The sequence below is a fragment of the Erinaceus europaeus genome, chromosome 18, assembly GCF_950295315.1.
Source record: "Erinaceus europaeus chromosome 18, mEriEur2.1, whole genome shotgun sequence".
Taxonomy (NCBI): Eukaryota; Metazoa; Chordata; class Mammalia; order Eulipotyphla; family Erinaceidae; genus Erinaceus; species Erinaceus europaeus.
Genome location: NC_080179.1, coordinates 35,846,661 through 35,866,206, shown reverse-complemented (window position 1 = coordinate 35,866,206; position 19,546 = coordinate 35,846,661). Strand labels below are relative to the sequence as shown.

General features: G+C 39.4%; 1 protein-coding gene across 3 annotated transcripts in view; it reads right to left on the bottom strand.

Annotated features, from left to right (window-relative positions):
• Positions 1–230: 230 nt before the first annotated feature.
• CYTIP (cytohesin 1 interacting protein) overlaps positions 231–19,546 on the bottom strand; it is a 76,195-nt gene continuing 56,879 nt past the window's right edge. For all 3 annotated transcript variants that reach the window (XM_060177907.1, XM_016188648.2, XM_007524299.3), the window contains 2 exons: positions 4,511–4,577; positions 231–2,118 (listed from right to left, as the gene is read on the bottom strand). In XM_060177907.1, coding sequence (XP_060033890.1) covers positions 1,655–2,118; positions 4,511–4,577 — 531 coding nt within the window. In that variant the 3' untranslated portion in view covers positions 231–1,654. The remainder of the gene's footprint in view (positions 2,119–4,510; positions 4,578–19,546) is intronic.

Sequence of the window (19,546 nt, the reverse complement as noted above, 5' to 3'; positions counted from 1 at the left end):
AAGTGCCTACCCTGTGATAACTAAAAAAGGGGGGACGAGAAGTGATCAGAGTCGCAGACTCTTCCTTTGCTTGGAAGGGTGTCAGCAGCCCAAGCTTAAGCTTGATAATAAAGGCTCTTGCTATTGCATGTGATTCTGGTCTTCTTTGTGTGAGATCGGGACTCAAACTTCTGGGCACAACAACACAACCAGAAGGGCACAAATAATTTGTTATTAATATGATTCCTAAGTCTCAGGACCACCAGTGCTTGAAATATGTAATATAAAGTCAGGGGTCATGTGAAACATTTAACGTTTACAAGAGAAATCTTTGTTGCCTTTTAGAATCTTAGGAATCTGTAACAAATAATAGTAATAATCAGCACAGAACTGCAGAGACATGAGGCTTCTAGACTTGCCATCAACATACAGACAGAACTCAAGTTTAACCAGGTAAAGTAATATTCCAGCCCCCACAACTGGGCAGCTTAGAAGCAGGCCACATATTAAATAGCATCTTTGCATTGGTCTTACAATACTCTAGAATCCTCATTTTATTTATTTATTTATTGACTCCAGTCACTGGGGCTCAGTGACAGCACTCTGAATACACTATTCCTAGCAGTTACATTTTCCCCTCCCCCTCCACCTCTTTCGCCTCCTCTTCCTCCTTCTCCTCCTCTTCCTCCTTCTCCTCCTCTTCCTCCTCCTCCTCTTCCTCCTTCTCTTCCTCTTCCTCCTCCTCTTTCTCCTCCTTCTCCTCCTCCTCCTCTTTCTCTTTCTCTTCCTCTTTCTCCTCCTTCTCCTCCTCTTTCTCTTTCTCCTCCTCCTTCTCCTCCTTCTCCTCCTCTTTCTCCTCCTCTTCCTCCTTCTCCTCCTCTTCCTTCTTCTCCTCCTCTTTCTCTTTCTCCTCCTCCCTCTCCTCCTCTCTTCTTCTCCTCCTCTTCTTCTGTTTTTCCCCATTTTTTTTTTATTGAATAGGACAGAGAGAAATTGAGAAGGGGGTGGAGACAGACAGGGGAGAGAAAGAGGCCTGCAGACCTGCATCACTGCTTGTGAACTGTCCCCCCTACAATTGGGTAGCTGAGGGCTTGAGCCCGGGTCCTTGCCTGGTGTCTTGTGTTTAACCTAGTACCTTGTGCACCACTATCCACCCCATCCATACTCGACTTTGAACTTCCTATTTTTTCTGCCAAGGAGGATGTGAAACATGCCTGCTGTGAATTTTTATTTGTAACCGTTCAGATATGAACAAGAATATGGCCTATTGAGGGAGTCCCCTCAAGGCAGCTGAGCTTAAAGTTTTAGAGCTCACTAGATAGCCTATGGAAAGTCATTCAACATAAGAATAATAATTACCTCCTAAAAGTTTCCAATGTTTCACACAGTCTAGAAAATAAATATGGCACCAGCCCCTATAGGCAGAGCCAAGTGAGCACACACTGCAAGGTTATCTGCCTTCTGATCACCGGGTCTCCTTAGCACTCAAACTGCTTTAGTTAAGTCATGATTTAAGAAGCAAAAACTATAAGTCAGAGCTGAAGTAAAGGTCACGGGGGCAATGCAGTCGGATGCCAGTTCTGTACTTTGCCCCTGCTGGATGGAGCCGGTCTCAGAGTCCAGAGAAGATTGTGCAAGGAGCTCATGCCAAAGGAACCAAGAGCCAGCCAGGCTGTCAAAAGCGACTCTCTTCCTCTTCCACAGCCCGGTGAAGGCCCGGGATGAACTTCAAGAGCTGCTTGCGGACACTCCCTCTTCTGCTTTTCCGAGGCAGGGTCCCAAACATACTGAAGCTGCCATCCCACATGGGGGACATGGACCCACTGCTGGTGGTGCTGATGCTCCGAATCCTCCTGGATGAAGACTGCTTGAGGAAACTGTCCCCATCCTTGGGGACAAAGCACTCATCGTCTGTGCTAGCCTGGCGGCTGAAGGTGCCCCAGCCCGAGTCCTCAGACATATAGGTCTGGTAACCATCTTCACTGTCCACAGTCATGGAGCTCAGACAGCTCTTACAGCTGCTCTCACTGGACAGCCGGTTCCGGTCCAGGAAGGTTGCATTCAGCCCAGGAAAGCTTCCAAACAAATTTGCTTCATCCATCTCCATGCTTTCAAGACTTGGACACTTGGCAGCATCACCTGTAATGCAGAGAACACAGTCAAGACACAGGCTTCTCAAAGGGCACAAGAAAGTGTTCAGGGTGGATGTTGTCTGTTAAGTTTCAATGTTCAGTACGTGCAAAGGTGACTGGTTATGAGTGTGTGCAATAAAGGCAGCAGCCCACTGTAGACTGGTTTCTGTGTTCAGGAGATGGTGATGTAAGAATCTCCACTTGAGAATGATTAAATTCATCTCATGACATATCAGCCTGACTTGCAAATCTCTTTAAAATACAGGAGGGAAAAGTACAAAGATGAAGACCAGGGCCCTGCTCAGCTCTGGCTAATGGTGGTGCTGGGGACAGTACCTGTGACCTGAGAGCCTCAGGCAGGAAAGTCTTTTGCAGAACCATTATGCTATCTCTCCAGCCCAAGCATTATTTTTTAATTGTAGGTGATCCTTCAGCTTTTTATTTCAATATTAAAGTTGGAAGACAGTTCAGAGGTAGTGTGTGTGTGTGTGTGTGTGTGTGTGTGTGTGTGTGTGTGCTATTTAAAAATAAAATATGGAAGACAGCTCACAGGTGTGTGTGTTTCCCATGTGTAGACTCAGATGAGAGTTCCTATACCACAAGGGAGGTGCTGCCAAAGCAGAAATCAATCTCCAATATTGTGGTGTCTCTCCTCTGCCTCCCCCACCCTTTTTATTGTCACCAAGTTTATTGCTGGGGCTTGGTGCCCACACTACCAATTCACTTCTCCTGGTGGGCTTTATTCTTATTATTTTTAGATAGCACAGCCACGGCAGTTCAGCCATTCCATTTTACAAGGCCTCACAACTACAGAGAGTGATGTAAAGCGTTCTCTTCATTCATTGATAGATATTTCTGGAAAAATACCTGTGAAGCCAGCTCGTGCCTTCTTCAATAAATGTGTTTGCCTGTGTGAATGAGCTGTTTTCGTGTTAGAAACCAGGGCTTCTCATTATATGGAATTATTTTATAATCCAGGCCTGTATTATATAAACACCCAGCCTTACATATTGTTATATGCCATTATAAGTTATATGGCATATAATTAGGGAAAGACAGGAACAGGCTGGGGGGTATGGATCCACCTGCCAACACCCATGTCCAGCAGAGAAGCAATTATAGAAGCCAGAACTCTCACCTTCTGCATCCCATAAAGAATTTTGATCCATACTCCCAGAGGGATAAAGAATAGGGAATTTTCCAATGAAGGGGATGGGACACAGAACTCTGGTGGTGGGAACTGTATGGAATTGTACCCTTCCTATCCCACAATCTTGTCAATCATTATTAAATCACTAATAAAAATCATACAATATGTGAGTCAGGCAGTAGCTCAGCGGGTTAAGCGCATGTGGCACAAAGTGCAAGGACTCCAATACTGCGTACACTAAAATTATGTTGGCCTGGTGCCCTCTCCATTCCAAAACCTTCCAAAAGAGGAGAAAATGCCTCCTTTGGAGTTTACAGAACTCCAGGTAGTACATGAACTTATCTGCCTTTCCAAAAAACTTTAGCCTTATATACTATATTTTCAAATTTAGTAGTAATATTTACTATTTTGTTCAAATTTCTGCCCCAGGTTAGGGTCACAAAGAAGCTTGTCTCTAGGTCCATATCACTTGCACAGTTCAACCAACAGACAGGAACAAGAACTGGGCAACCTTCCAACCTCAGTAGCTTTGCAGTCCCTGAACCCTGCATATCCTCAGAAATGGAATCCACTCACTGAAGTTGCAGGAAAGTTGTCAGCTGACACAGCAGGACAAGGATTCCCACTTTTCTTCTACAGTCTCCAGGTGCCTTGGACAAGACTGTGAGAGTGTGTGTGGGGGTGGGGGAGTAGAGGCAGGGGGTGCAGGGGTAGGTGTAAATGTGAAGAGCCTATTCACAGGGTGGGTGATGGTGCACCTGGTTAGGCTGGGCACACGTAGTACTAAGTGGAAGGACTCATGCAAGGAGGTTTGAGCCCCCCACCCAACCCGCACCTCACCTACAGGGGGATGCTTCATAAGCAATGAAGCAAATCTGCGGGTGTCTCTCTTTCTATCCCCCTCACTATCTCCTCCTCCCCTCACAATTTCTCTCTGTCCTGTCCAACAAAATGGAAAAAATGGCCATCAGGAGCTGGAGCACTGAGCCCCAGTATTAACCTGGGAGGCAAACAAACAAACCAACAAGCCTCTTTACTAGGTGTTAGGAGCAGAGGTTAGATTACACATCCCCCCTCCACAAACATCGTTCACTCCAGTAGCTGTGACAAAGAAGCACAGACTAGTGTCCTTAGTACCTGATGGACTGATTTTTCCTGTCATAATGATAATCTTAAAACAACTGAGAGGCAGAAATGCTAAGAGGATGAGACAAGTGCCTGTGGTTTGTGGGCAGGAAGTCACAGTTACCATGAAGCAGCCTCTGTTCCTGTAACTGCAGAGACCGGTACTCCACCCATTTCTTCTTTAGTGTTTGCTGTGAGAAAGAAAAACAGTGCTAATTATTGGGGAAACCTAGTGAAGACCGCAGTTTATTCTGGCCATTGCTTTTTTCTTTTCTTTTTTTGCTGTCACTAAGCAGCCCTTTTATTCACTCAAAAGAGATTTATCTTATATAACAGGAAATTTAACATATCACCTTTTCAAGCTATACCATAGTATTAATCAACAAATGTATTTTAAATAATAGAAATAATGACATGCATATAGATTTGTTCTTAAAATATTATAGGACTAGGTAAGTAACATAAGGTTTATTCACACAGAGGTGTGAAGCTATAAACTCAGAATGTTACAGTGTTGGAAACTCATATTAATTCACTAAAATTCATTTTAAAAAGTCTAAAGTTTTGGGATGGGGAGGGAGAGCACAGAGTGAAACGAGGACTGGACATGGAGTATTGCACCAAAGCAAAGGACTCTGGGGAAGGAGGAGAAGGGATGAGAGAAAGAAAACTTTAGGGGTCTGTCACATAATGAAATTGTCTGCATATTTCAATGACTGTATGTATATACACATATATATATGTATACACATATATATATGTGTATATATCTCATAAATCTGGATAGTAGAGTTTTCTATAGTTACTGGCTGTGTAGACAAAGCTTTGCATTCTAAGATTCCTCTACCTACATGATGAAAACAACAATGGAAAATCAATTCTGAGATTATTATGATTGACTAAACAATAAAATGGGCTGGGATACAGCATGGTGGTTCTGCAAAAGATTATCCTGCCTGAGGCTTTAAAGTTTCAGGTTCAGTCCCTGGCAACACCCACAAGCCAGATCTGTCAGTGCTGGGGTAAAAAACAAACAACAACAAAAAGTAAAGAAAACAATAAAATATAATATATTTAGGACAGCATAGTGTTTATGCAAAAAGACTCTCATGCCTGAAGTTACTAAATCCCAGGTTCAATTCTCTGCACCACCATAAGCCAGAGATGAGCAGTGCTCTATTAAAAAACACAGCACATCAAAACTACTATGGAAAATCTTGGTAATACCTATTGTGACCAGTGTTATCCTGTGGTTGTGATAAGGCCAGACTCAGGGACCTAAGGAATAATAGCAAGGATCTAGCATGTGTACTTATTCATTTATTTATTGCCATCAGCTTTGTCTCTGGGGCTTTGTACCAGCACAACAATTCCACCATTCCTGGTAGCTATCCCCCCCCTTTCTTTCAAATAGAGATAGAGAGAAAATGACTGAAAGAGAGAGGCCTGCAGCATGACCTTGGAGTGAAACCTCTCTCCTGTAAGTGAGGGCCAGGGACTTGAACCCAGGTCCTCACACATGGTAGTGTCTGTGCTATACATAGGACAGCAATGCCTGATCTCTACAGTCTTGCCTGAAAATATGTATGTTCTATAAGAGAACTAGAGTACAGGGAGAGAGAACAAAGGCAGGCTAACCATTTAAACAAAATACAGAAAGATGAGGAAGCTGCACTTACTACGCAGAAATACAAACTCAGGGGCTTAGTAAATAGTGAAATTCTGTGAAAATTAATGTTCTCAAATATCTACTCTCTAGATATGACCCAGTCATCTCAGTATGTCATCACTTATACCAAGAAAACAGTAGTGTAAAGAGTAGATATACCAAGTGACTCAGAGGTTTGGGTCTATAACTAAGCTGTCCTATTTTCTTCAGAGCCTGCTGCAGTTAGTGGTGGGTGTGGTGTGTCTTATATACATGTATAGGCATGAGATTAAAACTCTAAATGTATTAACAGGGCAGTCAATGTTGAATCGATTAAAATGATGAGGTCATCTCCTTTGCTATATCATGATCAGAACTTGAAGGCATTATGTGGAGGGAGCCAAGTCAGAAAAAAGAAAGACCAATACTGAATGATCTCACTTATAGATGGAACCTAAGAATACATGACAAAAGGTAAAACATGGACTGGGTGTGGGGTATTGCACCAGAGCAAAGGACTCTGGGGAAGGAGTCAAAGGGACAGGAGGAAAGGACATTGGGTTCCTGGGGTGTCTCCTAGACATCAGTCAGGGGGAGATTGGAGGCTGTGCCTATGTGTGCCTCTCCTTGAGACAGAAGCACCTGTCAGAAGACATGTGTTTACCTGTGTTCATAGCAGCACAGTCTGTGATAACCAGAACCTGGAAGCAACCCACATGTCCAATGTTATATGAGTAGCTAAAAACTGTGGTGTGTATATACATGAGTAGTAACTCAGCTATTCAAAATGACCAGATTCTCTCCCTTGCATCCTCTGGGATGAAACTTGAGGAATCATGTTGAGTGAGATAAGCCAAAAAGAGAAGGATGTAACACTAAATGATATCACTTATTAGGAGGACTTAATACAGTAGGGATGAGGAGGGAGAGCACACAGTAAGACATGGACTGGACATGGGGTATTGCACCAAAGCAAAAGACTCTGGGGAGGGAGAGCACAGGGTGAAACATGGACTGGACATGGGATATTGCACCAAAGTAAAGCACTCTGGGGAGGGAGGGATAGCACAGAGTGAAACAGGGACTGGGCAAAGGTATAGCACCAAAGCAAAGGACTCTGGGGAGGGTGGGGGAGGGGGAGAGGGAGAAAATTTGGGAGTCTGTTACTTAATAAATTTTTCTGCATATGTCAATGATTATACTGTAAAGCATTAACTTCCTCAATAGAAAATACTATAATGTAAACCATTAACCCTCCAATAAAAACTTTTAATTATATATTTTTAAAATTACCATGACAAGAGTATACCTGGACCAATCTAGTCTTTTGCCATTAAAATAAAGTGAAAGCACATATGATGTCAACTCTGTAGCATCACCTGACCTCGGTGTGCCCAGCTCAGTATGTGTCCACAGCAGCTGCCAACAGCATTAGCTGCATGGGTATGTGGATGTACAGCTCTCTGAAATATTGCTCAATTAACATGGGACAAGTTCCAGAGATGTTTCTAGTGTTTTAAGTCTAAAAACTAAACATATCCTTGGTGCTTTTACACTTTCATAGTGTCTTTATGGATCATATGTTTAATATCCTAACTGCCCCCAAAATGTCCTCAATTAGAAAATAAAGTTTCAGTAGCAAAATATTTCCCCAGGGATACAAACACAACAAATAACAGAACCACATTGAACACTAGCTCTCCCAGGCACCCTACCAGGTGGTCTACATTCCCATGAGACCTTTCAATCAAAGGTCATGGGAAAGAAATTCCCTGCAAGCATGGCTCTTGAGAAACCACCATTCTTTCTGTTTGACAGAGAACCTTTGAGGAACACAAGGCACACTCGCGTAAGACACAGACTAAATGTCACTGCATGAGGGGAAGCCAGCCCGACCTTGGTTAAATGTCAGACCCAAGCATTTCTTGCTCAAGAGATGAACTGAAATCACACAACTTCAAGATTATAAATGGGACATAAGTCCAAGAAGGATTCATTTCTCTGAATCCAAAGGTCTGCTGGACCTGGCGAAGCAAAAAGAGGTAGCTAGGAATTTGAATCTGCTTGAAGGGAAAAAAAAAAAAAAAAAAAAAAAAACCTCTTGTCTAAAACTACATCACCCTACACAGAAGACTGAAAAAAGCTGGTGGTTGTGGTTGTGGCTTATGGAGTGTTTGTAGCAAAAGGGAGGAGTTTCTATCTCCTAAATGAAGCCTCATGACCTGAGCCAAACAACATACAAACTCCAGAAAAGGAATTCAAATTGATGGAATTCAGCTCTAGGTTGGGAACCAGGCAGTGCTGAGAGAAGGCAATTGTAAAGCTACCCCACAGAGTAGGAGGAGGCAGTCTAGACTCTCTAGAAAGCACAGGAATCTTAAGTGCTAAGAAAGAGAGCAAAATCCACAGGGATTTTAGAGATTCTCTCCAAATGAAATGGCAATAGATGTGTCCAGAGAACACTCTGAAATAAGAATATGACCCTGTGAGTGAGAAATGCTATCAATACTCAGAGAATAATAAATTAGAAACAAAGAAATAAATTAGGTTCAGTCAGGTATAAAAAAACTATTCAAAATATTTACTTTTTAATTAAATAAGGAAAAGCACATTATGTACTGAACACAATGTTTCTGAAACTATTACTATAGTTGACAAGAAACTATACTATGGCTCACAAGGAGAGTACTGACTTGTCATGCCCATGACCCAGGTCCAAGTTCAGGCCCCAGCAGACTGGGGGGAGCTTAGGTGTTGTAGTCTTTCCCTCTTTCCCTCTGTGTCTGTCTGTCTCTCTCTTTCTACTTGAAGAATTCACCCTAGAGCAGTAAGTGATGCCCCAACAGTGACACAAAAATACTAAAAAAAAGTTTTAAAGGACATAATAAGGCTAAAATATGAAAGCAGTTACAAAGCATATGAGACATTAAATCTAAACAGGATTTCCAGAAATTAACAGAGGAAATGGTGGAGAAAGTATAGTCAAAGATATAAATTTAATCTTTTTTTCCAAATGGAAGTCATACATTTACATTAAAAAGGTATTGTGATTTCTAAACAGTATAAACATAAAAATTAATCCAGACTTGTCACATTCTGATTAACTATAGATCAGCAAAGCTAAAATGATATACTAAAAACAATCAGAAGAAAAATAAAAACAAGGATTGTCACAAATCAAAATACTAGATCTTCAAAAAGACTTAAGAACTAAAATAAACTTCTAATATCAATGAAAAATAAATAAATAAGAAAAGAGACTAAAATGGTCCAAATAAAAATGACAACTCAGTAAAATATCACTCAGAAAAAGAATAAAAAGAGAAAGAAATAGAGAAAGAGAGAAAAAAGAAAGTAATCATTCTTATAACAAAGAAACTGAAATAGTGACTTAGTAGTATTGACACCCTCCCAAACAAACAAACAAAAGAATAAGAGGAAGACAAAGTAGAATGTAAATCTAGATAATTCAGTTGGTGTAATAAGAATTCTACCAGAGAAAAGAAAAATAAACTATCCCTAATGCATGTTCATCAAGTAAACTTGATAGCAAAATTAAAGATAGTTTAAGAGACAAGTTCATCTACCTTCAAAAGTAAATCACTATGAGAAAATTACCAAACAAAGCCTGTAATTATATAATAAATTATTATAAATTATGACTAGAGTGGGTCTGTGAGAGATGCAAAGATGTTTGATATTAGGTGACATTTAAGTGTCTTGTCACAATGACAGACTTTTAGAGTAAGGAAAAGAAGAGAAAGAACATCTTATCCCATACATATTTTTTAAAATTTTAATAGATAAGCACTGTAAAAACTAAATATAAACTTGATATAGAACAGAACCCCCATAACTGGAGGTAGAGAGGATCATTATATTTTAGATTTTTATTAGTGACTTAATAGTGGCTTATCATACTATAACATTATGAGGGAATAGTTTCACACTGCTCTCATCATCAAAGTTCTGTGCACTCCCCTTTCCCCATCCCAAGCTCTCTACTCTTTCCTCAAAGAGAACCACCATAGCTTTTTAGAGTCTTAGAGATCATTTGACTGCATTTCTTTATTTTAACAAGTTCATAAATATCAATTCTTTATATTACACATGTGAGCAAAATCATCTGGCAGTGTCCCCTTGGAAATATAGGTCATTGTGAAACAGATATAAACTATAACAGCAAGAATCCACGAACATAACACCAAATTAAAGAACCTCAAGCTATGATATGTAATAAAAATGAGAAAAACCAACAAAAAATAGATCAAAGAAAAACTAAAAATTACTAGAAAGAAAATGATATCATTTAAGACATAGATAACTATATGCATTTAAGTGTGTTAGCTATAAAAGTATATTTATACTTCTTTATATAAAATAGCTCATTCCTAATAAGACAGAATTATTATGCTTCCCTGAGCAGCAACCTCACTGGTGTGTCCCAGAACTTCACTTCTCCAGAGCCCTGCCCCACTAGGGAAAGATAGAGACAGACTGGGGGTCTGGATCCACATGCCAACACCCATGTCCAGCGAACAAGTAATTACAGAAGCCAGAACTCCTACCTTCTGTGCCCCATAAAGATCTTTGGTTCATACTCCCAGAGGGATAATTAATAGGAAAGCTTCCAATGGAGAAGGTAGGGCATGGCAAGTTGTTGGTGGGAATTGTATCTCTCTTACCCCACAGTTTTGTGGATCATTATTAAATTACCAATAATGAATTAAAAAAGAGTTCAAAAAACACAAATCAGAACTTGGGCTGGTTTGGTGATTGTACCAAAGTATAGATTTCTGGGGTGAAGGGGAGGTTTCAGGTCCTGGAACATGATGTCAAAGGATCTAGAGGGGGCTGAATTGTTATGTGGAAAACTGAGAAATGTTATATATATATTCATACATATATATATATATATATATATATATATCATTGTATTGCATTTTTGTTGCTGTATTTTATTTTTGACTGTAAACCATTAATCCCCCCAATAAAAAAGAAAGAATTAGAGGAATTCCTTTTCCACTTTACCCCAGTAAGAATGTCATACATTAGAAAAGGTAGCAACAATAAAGGCTATGGGAACAAAGTAACCTTCCTGCACTGCTGGTGGGAATGTATATGGATCAAACACCTGTGAATAGCAGTCTGGAGAACTCTCAGAAGGCTAGAAGTGGAGCTACCCTATGACCCTGCAATTCTTCTCCTGGTGATATATCCTAATAAAACATCCAAAAAGATCTGTATATACGTATGATTATAGCAGCACAGTTTGTAATAGCCAAAACCTGGAAGCAACCTAGGAGTGGCTGAGCAAAGTTGTGGTCCATATACATAGTACAGTTAGTAAGAAAGATGAATTCACTCTCTTCATCTCAACTTGGATGGAGCTAGAAAGAATCATGTTAAGTGAGATCACCCATAAAGAGAAGCATGAAATGGAATTATCTTACGCATGAACAGAAGTTGAGAAATAATAACAGAAGAGGAAACACAAAACAGAAGTTGGACTGGGGACAGAAAGAGTGTTCAGATCATAGGGTGATGGTAGAGGAGAACCTGAGTGGGGATGAAAATGTTCTATAGAAAACTGAGACATTTTAGGGCAGGGGTAGATAGCATAATGATTATGCAGAAGACTCTCATGCCTGAGGCTCTGAAGTCCCACATTTAATCCCCACACTACCATAAGCCAGAGCTAAGCAGTGCTCTCGTAAAAAAGAGAGACAGAGAGAGAGACGGGGGGGGGGGGGGAAACTGAGACATTTTACAGATGGACCAACAACAGCATTTACTACAAATCATTAATACCCCAATAAAAATTCTAAGAAAACATTTTTTAAAAAAATAACTCCCTTTAAAAATAAGAGAAGAGGTAGTTCAGTAGAGATCATGTAGGATTTGAACACATGAGTTCCTGGATTGATATCCAGTAGAGTAAAAGCCAAAGTGGCACTCTGATCTTTCTCTCTTTTACTTTTTCACTTATAAAGTCAATCAATTAATCAATTTTTATATTCATAAAATAAACTAGTAACAAGGTGTTTTTCTCTCCTCTCCTCTCCCAGGTCAACTAGGAATACCAAAGGAGATCATCTGGGACCACAATGAGACAGGACTAGAATGACTTCAGGACCCCACCAAACCACTGCTGACTGCAAATACTTGTGGATAATGGACAGGGAGGAGCCTAAGGAGAGATTAAGCAGATGGTAACATTTCAGCAGTTTACCAGTTGAGACACCACCTCCAGTCTGTTTCACAAACAAAAAGATGGCTGAAGGGAAGAGAGGACTCCCCTAATACTCACCAAATGCAACTGTGAGTCTCCATTGCTACTGCCTTCAGAAACTAGAGCAGCAGAGGGAGGCCCTGTGCTGACACACATGGGACAGAGAACTAACCAGGAAACTCAGGAGAAGATATATACCTCTGTGACTAGCAGTGGGGCTGTGGGAGTCTCTTTGCATAACCACTGTTTTATCTCTGCTTTACCCTGCTTTATCTCTTGATGAGGAGTGAGGGATTCAGCTAAGAAGCCTACTTAGAGTTTAAAAGCCTTGAGGCTCCCATAGCCTACAGGTAAAAAAAAAAAAAAAAAAACACCTCTGTGCTCCAACTCAGGCATTGAAATAATATTGAAACAACTGTTAATTTCCATAACTGTGAACTCTTTAAGCACCTTACTTAGACACAGGTCAATCCAGGCAAGAGTGATAAGTAATTTGAAAAGTACTGAGAGAGGGACCTCATAACATACTATATAGAAGAGTTAAACCAACAAGAAGAAATATTGGAGAAATAAACCAGGTCAAGAGTCCAGCTAAAAGCTCCCCAAAGGTTGAAGCACAAAATAATGAGATCAACATCCAAACACTAGTTAAGGAAATACTCACAGGAGTGAGTAAAGAGTTTGAAAGAACTGTCATCAGAAATGCAGAAACAACAAATGAGACTCTGGAAGAAAACACTAATTATCTCAAGGTCATTAGAAAGCTGAAAGCTTAAATATCTAAGCTAAGAACACAACTAGCTGAACAAGGTAAAACTGTATCAGAACAGGGTAACAAAATAGATGAACTGCAGAAAACAGTAGAGGGGAGAGAGAATAGAATCAATGAGGCTGAAGAAAGAATTAGCAAGATTGAGGATGAATTAGAGACAACTAAAAAAGAAGGAAGAGATCTCAAAAAGAGATTAAGAGATACTGAAAACAACAACAGAGACCTATGGGATGACTTCAAAAGAAATAATATACTCATTACTTGCTTACCAGAGGAATAAAAGAGGGAGGGGAAGAAAGCATTCTTTAGGACATAAGAAGTTCTCTAGGCTAGAAAACATCAAAGACATAAAGGTTCAAGAAGCCCAGAGGGTCCCAAACAGAATTAACCCAGACTTAAAGACACTAAGACAGACCATATTTAGAATGGAAAGGAATAAGGATAAAGAAAAGATTCTGAAGGCTGCAAGAGAAAAAACAAATACAGTCAACAATATTTATACACCTTTCCCATGTTTGGGAGCTACTTCTATTCCCTGGTCCTGCTTTCTGATCCTTCTGCCAGCTATGACATCATCTCACCAGACAATAATTAGAATTCACCTGTATATCATATTTCAGGCAAAAAAAAAAAAACTAGTATAGCCACAGGCCCTTTGGAATATAACTAAAATATGCCTACTAGCTATATACAAAATGGAGACCCCTCTCCCCCAACAAACTCCACATGTACACTATTCCTGCCTTTAAGTCCATGATTAGTCAACAGTTTGTTGGCTTTGTATGTTAACTCTCTTTCCAACCACCACGTTCCAGATGCTAACATGATGCCAACCAGACTTCCCTGGACAGACAACCCCACCAATGTGTCCTGGAGCTCCACTTCCCTAGAGGTCTTCCTCACTAGGGAAAGAGAAAGACAACCTGGGAGTATGGATGGACCTGTCAATGCCCATGTTCAGCAGGAAAGCAATTACAGAAGTCAGAGCTTCAATCTTCCACATCCCACAATGAACTTGGGTCCATACTCCCAGAGGGTTAAAGAATAGGAAAGCTATCAGGGGAGGGGTGGGATACAGAGTTCTGGTGTGGGAATAATGTGAAGTTTTACCCCTCTTATCCTATGGTTTAGTTTCTTTCTTATAAATAAAAAAAATTTTTAATTATTAGCATCTATGCACCCAATGAGAAACCATCTAAATACATCAAACATCTACTGAAAGAGCTACAGCAATATATTAACAGCAACCCATTCAGAGTAGGGGACTTCACCACCCTACTCTCTCAGCTTGATAGATCTTCCAGGCAGAAAATCAATAAACAAATGAGGGAGCTAAATGAGGAGATAGATAAATTAGAACTATTGGACATTTTCAGAGTTATTCATTCCAAGAAACTGGAATACATATTCTACTGAAGTCCCCATGGGTCATTCTCAAGGACAGACCATATGTTAGGCCACAAAGACAGCATCAGCAAATTCAAGAGCATTGAAATCATCCCAAGCATCTTCTCAGACCACAGTGAAATTAAACTAACACTTAACAATCAACAAAAGAGTGGTCTGGGTGGTTTTGCAGTTGATAAGGCATTGGACTCTCAAGCATGAGGTCCTAAATTCAATCCCCAGCTGCACATGTACTATAGTGATGTCTGGTTCTTTCTCTCTTGCCCATCCTTTCTCATGAATCAATAAATAAAAATCTTAAAAAATAAAACAATAAAAAGAAATATGAGTAATAGTCCCAAAATGTGGAAGCTCAACAGTACACTACTCAACAACTACTGAGTTAAAGAGGAAATAAAGGAAGAAATCAAAATGCCTTGAGAGTTCAATGAAAATGAAGACACAAGCTATCAAAATATTTGGGATACAGTTAAGGCAGTACTGAAAGGGAAGTTCATATCCATACAAGCACATATTAGGAAACAAGAAAACACACAAATAAACAATGTGGTTGCAGAAGAAGAAGAAGAAGAAGAAGAAGAAGAAGAAGAAGAAGAAGAAGAAGAAGAAGAAGAAGAAGAAGAAGAAGAAGAAGAAGAAGAAGAAGAAGAAGAAGAAGTAAAAGGGTAGAAATAGCTAAAGTTAGGGCAGAAATCAATAACATTGAAAATAAGAAAACCATACAAAAGGTCAACGAAAGTAAATGTTGGTTCTTTGAAAGAGTGAACAAAATTGACAAAACTTTAGCCAGACTCACAAAACAAAAAAAGGGAGAAGACCCAAATATATCAGATTGTGAATGAAAGAGGAGCTATCACAACAGACACAGCAGAAATTCAGCATATCATGAGGGGCTTCTATGAACAACTATATGACACAAAGCTAGAGGATCTGGAAGAAATGGATGATTTCCTAGATAACCACTAACTTCCAAAGTTAAATGAAGAGGAACTAGATAATATGAACAGGCACATCACAGCGAATTGAAGTGAAACAGTTATTAAAAACCTCCCAAGAATAAAAGTCCTGGACCACATAGTTTTACAAAAGAGTTCTACAAAATTTTCAAGGAAGAGTTAATACCTCTGCTTTTAAAAGTCTTCCAGAATATTGAAGACACTGGAATATTCCCTTCCAGCTTCTATGAAGCCAACATCACTCTGATACCAAAAGCAGAGAGAGAGACAACCAAAAAAGACAGTTACAGACCAATATCTCTGATGAACATAGATACCAAAATATTGAACAAAATTCTAGCCAACCGGATACAGCAGTCTATTAGAAAGATTGTTCATCATGACCAAGTGTGGTTTATCCCAGGAATGCAAGGTTGGTTTTACATACTTAAATCAATCAACGTGATCCATCATATCAATAAAAGCAAGACCAAAAAACCACATGGTCATATCAATAGATGCAGAGAAAGCCTTTGACAAAATACAACATCCCTTTATGATCAAAACACTACAAAAAATGGGAATAGATGGAAAATTCCTGAAGATAGTGGAGTCTATATATAACAAACCTACAGCCAACATTATACCCAATAGTGAAAAACTGGAAGTATTTCCCCTCAGATCAGGTACTACACAGGGCTGCCCACTATCACCATTACTATTCAACATAGTGTTGGAAGTTCTTGCCATAGCAGTCAGGCAGAAGCAAGGAATTAAAGGGATACAGATTGGAAGAGAAGAAGTCAAACTCTCCCTATTTGCAGATGACATGATAGTATACATAGAAAAAACCCTAATGAATCCAGCAAGAAGCTTTTAGAAATTATTAGCCAATGCATTAAGGTGTCAGGCTACATAATTAACATACAAAAATCAGTGGCATTCCTGTATGCAAACACTAAGTTATAAGCAGATGAAATCCAGAAATCAATTCATTTTACAATAGCAACAAAAACAAAAAAAATATCTAGGAATAAACCTAATCAAAGAAGTGAAAGACCTGTATACTGAAAATTATGAGTTACTACTCAAGGAAATTGAAAAAGCCACAAAGAAGTGGAAAGATATTCCGTGTTCATGGGTTGGTAGAATTAACATCATTAATATGAATATACTACCCAGAGCCATATGAAAATTTAATGCTATCCCCATCAAGATCCCAACCACATTTTTTAGGAGAATAGAACAAATGCTACAAAAGTTTATCTGGAACCATAAAATACCTAGGATTGCCAAAATAATCTTGAGAAGAAAGAACAGAACTGGAGGCATTACACTCCCAGATCTCAAATTGTATTATAGAGCCATTATCATCAAAACTCTTTGGTACTGGAACATGAATAGACACACTGACCAGTAGAATAGAATTGAGAGCCCAGAAGTAAGGCCCCCACACCTATGGACGTCTAATCTGTGACAAAAGTGCCCAGACTATTAAATAGGGAAAGGGGAGTGTCTTCAACAAATGATGTTGGAAAAAATGGGTTGAAACATGTAGAAGAATGAAACTGAACCACTTTATTTCACCAAATACAAAAGTAAATTCCAAGTGGATCAAGGACTTGGATGTTAGACCAGAAACTATCAGATACTTCAAGGAAAATTATTGGCAGAACTCTTTTCTGCTTAAATTTTAAAGACATCTTCAATGAAACTAATACAATTACAAAAAAGAGTAAGGTTAAATATAAACCTGTGGGACTACATGAAATTAAAAAGCCTCTGCACAGCAAAAGAAACCACTACCCAAACAAATAGACCCCTCATAGAATGGGAGAAGATCTTTACATGCCATACATCAGACAAGAGGCTAATAACCAAAATATATAAAGAGCTTGCCAAACTCAATAGCAAGAAAACAAATAACCCCATCCAAAAATGGAGAGAAGACATGGACAGAAATTCACCACAGAAGAGATCCAAAAGCCCAAGAAACACATGAAAAAAATGCTCCAACTCTTGGATTGTTAGAGAAATGCAAATAAAGACAACAATGAGATACCACTTCATTCCTGTGAGAATGTCATACATCTGAAAAGGTAGCAGCAACAAATACTGAAGAGGTTGTGGGGTAAAAGGAACCCTCCTGCACTGCTAGTGGGAATGTAAATGGGTCCAACCCCTGTGGAGAGCAGTCAAGAAAACTCTCAGAAGGCTTGAAATAGACCTACCCTATCATGATCCTGCAATTCCTCTCCTTGGGATATATCCTAAGGTACCCAGCACACCCATCCAAAAAGTTCTTTTTACACCTATGTTCTTAGCAGCACAATTTGTAATAGCCAAAATATGGAAGCAACCCAGATGTCCAACAACAAATCAGTGGCTGAGCAAATTGTGGTCTATATACACAATGGAATACTACTCAGCTGTTAAAAATGGTGAATTCACCGTGTTCAGCCCATCTTGGATGGACCTTGAAAAATTCATGTTAAGTGAAATAAGTCAGAAACAGAAGGATGAATATGGGATGATCTCACTCTCACACAGAAGTTGAAAAACAAGATCAGAAGAGAAAACACAAGTACAACCTGAAATGGAATTGGCATATTGCATCAAAGTAAAAGACTCTTGGGTGGCTGGGGGGAGCAGAGGGTGGATAGAGGTCCAAAAAGGATGACAGAGGACCTACTGGGGGTTGTATTATTATATATAAAACTTGGAAATGTTATGCATATACAAACTATAGTATTTACTATCGAATGTAAAACATTAATCCCACAATAAAGAAATTAAAAAATTAAAAAAATAAATTAGTAATAAAAAAAGATGCCTAAGCTGTATCCAGATGGTTGAATAGAGGGGACTTTTTATCCCACCTCTTGTCATCCACTCACAAAGCAGCCATGCATGGGAAAACACTGCTAGAAGCAGACTTTAACAGCAAGAGGCAACAAGTTCAGTACCCAGGAAACAAAACACAGGAAAAGTCTGGCTCTGAAGAAAATAAAAGCACAGCCACTTGACAAGCCAAAGGAGAGCTATAAAAAGTACACACCACTAAAACAAGATAGTAAGAGTGTGCATTAAGACTTCCAAAGAAAACATTCAGGGTCTGGTGCTGCACTGGGTTAAGCAGATATATTACCATGCACCCGGGTTCAAGACCCCACTCCCCACCCACAGCGGAGACACTTCACAAGTAGTGAAGCAGGTATTCAGGTGTCTCTGTCTCTCCCTCTCTATCTCCCCTCCTCTCTCACTTTATCTCTATACTGTCAAATAATAACAAAATAGGAAAAAAATAAGGAGAAAATTAAAAATGGCTGCCAGGTGTGGTGGATTCACAGTTCTGGCATTGAGTACCAGAGATAACCCTTGAGGCAAGAAGAAGAGAAATGAAGAAGAAGAAGGAAGAGGAGGAGGAGAAGGAGGAGGAGGAGGAGGAGGAGGAGGAGGAGGAGGAGGAGGAGGAGGAAGAGGAGTCTGGCAGTAGCGCAGGGGGTTAAGCGCAGGTGGTGCAAAGCTCAAGATCTAGCTTAAGGATCTCAGTTCCAGCCTCCAGCTCCCTACCCGCAGGGCATCTGCTTCACAGGCAGTAAAGGTGTCCCTCTCTCTCTCTTCCCTCTCTGTCTTCCCCTCCTTTCTTGATTTCTCTCTGTCCTAACAACTAACAATGACATCAATAACAACAACAATAATGACTACAACAACAATAAAAAATAACAATGGCAACAAAAGGGAATAAAGAAAAATTTTTTTTTAAAAAAGAACATCATCAACAATAACACATTCAAGGATGAGAAAACACTTAGTCATGTAATATGTGTGTACAAGACAGCACTTTATTTCATGGAATACAAGTCTATATTTTTCACTTAAGTTTTAAGTACTTAAAACCAATGATTTATTTTTACATTTGCTTTCTTTTTTCTCACAAAAGGCTAGGGAAAAAATCCAGTTTGTTTTTTGAAATGTTCACTAAGACTGTACTTCTTCTGCAAAACAGTAAATTTTGAAGAATTAAGAGCTTAAATATAACATAAAATACCACTTGTTACAGATATTTAATGATAAAAATGTTGAAAACACTCCTTTTAATGTAAAAATAGGACTGTTTCTAGTAAAAAAAAAATAATGAAAGGTTCCAACCAAATCATAAAAGA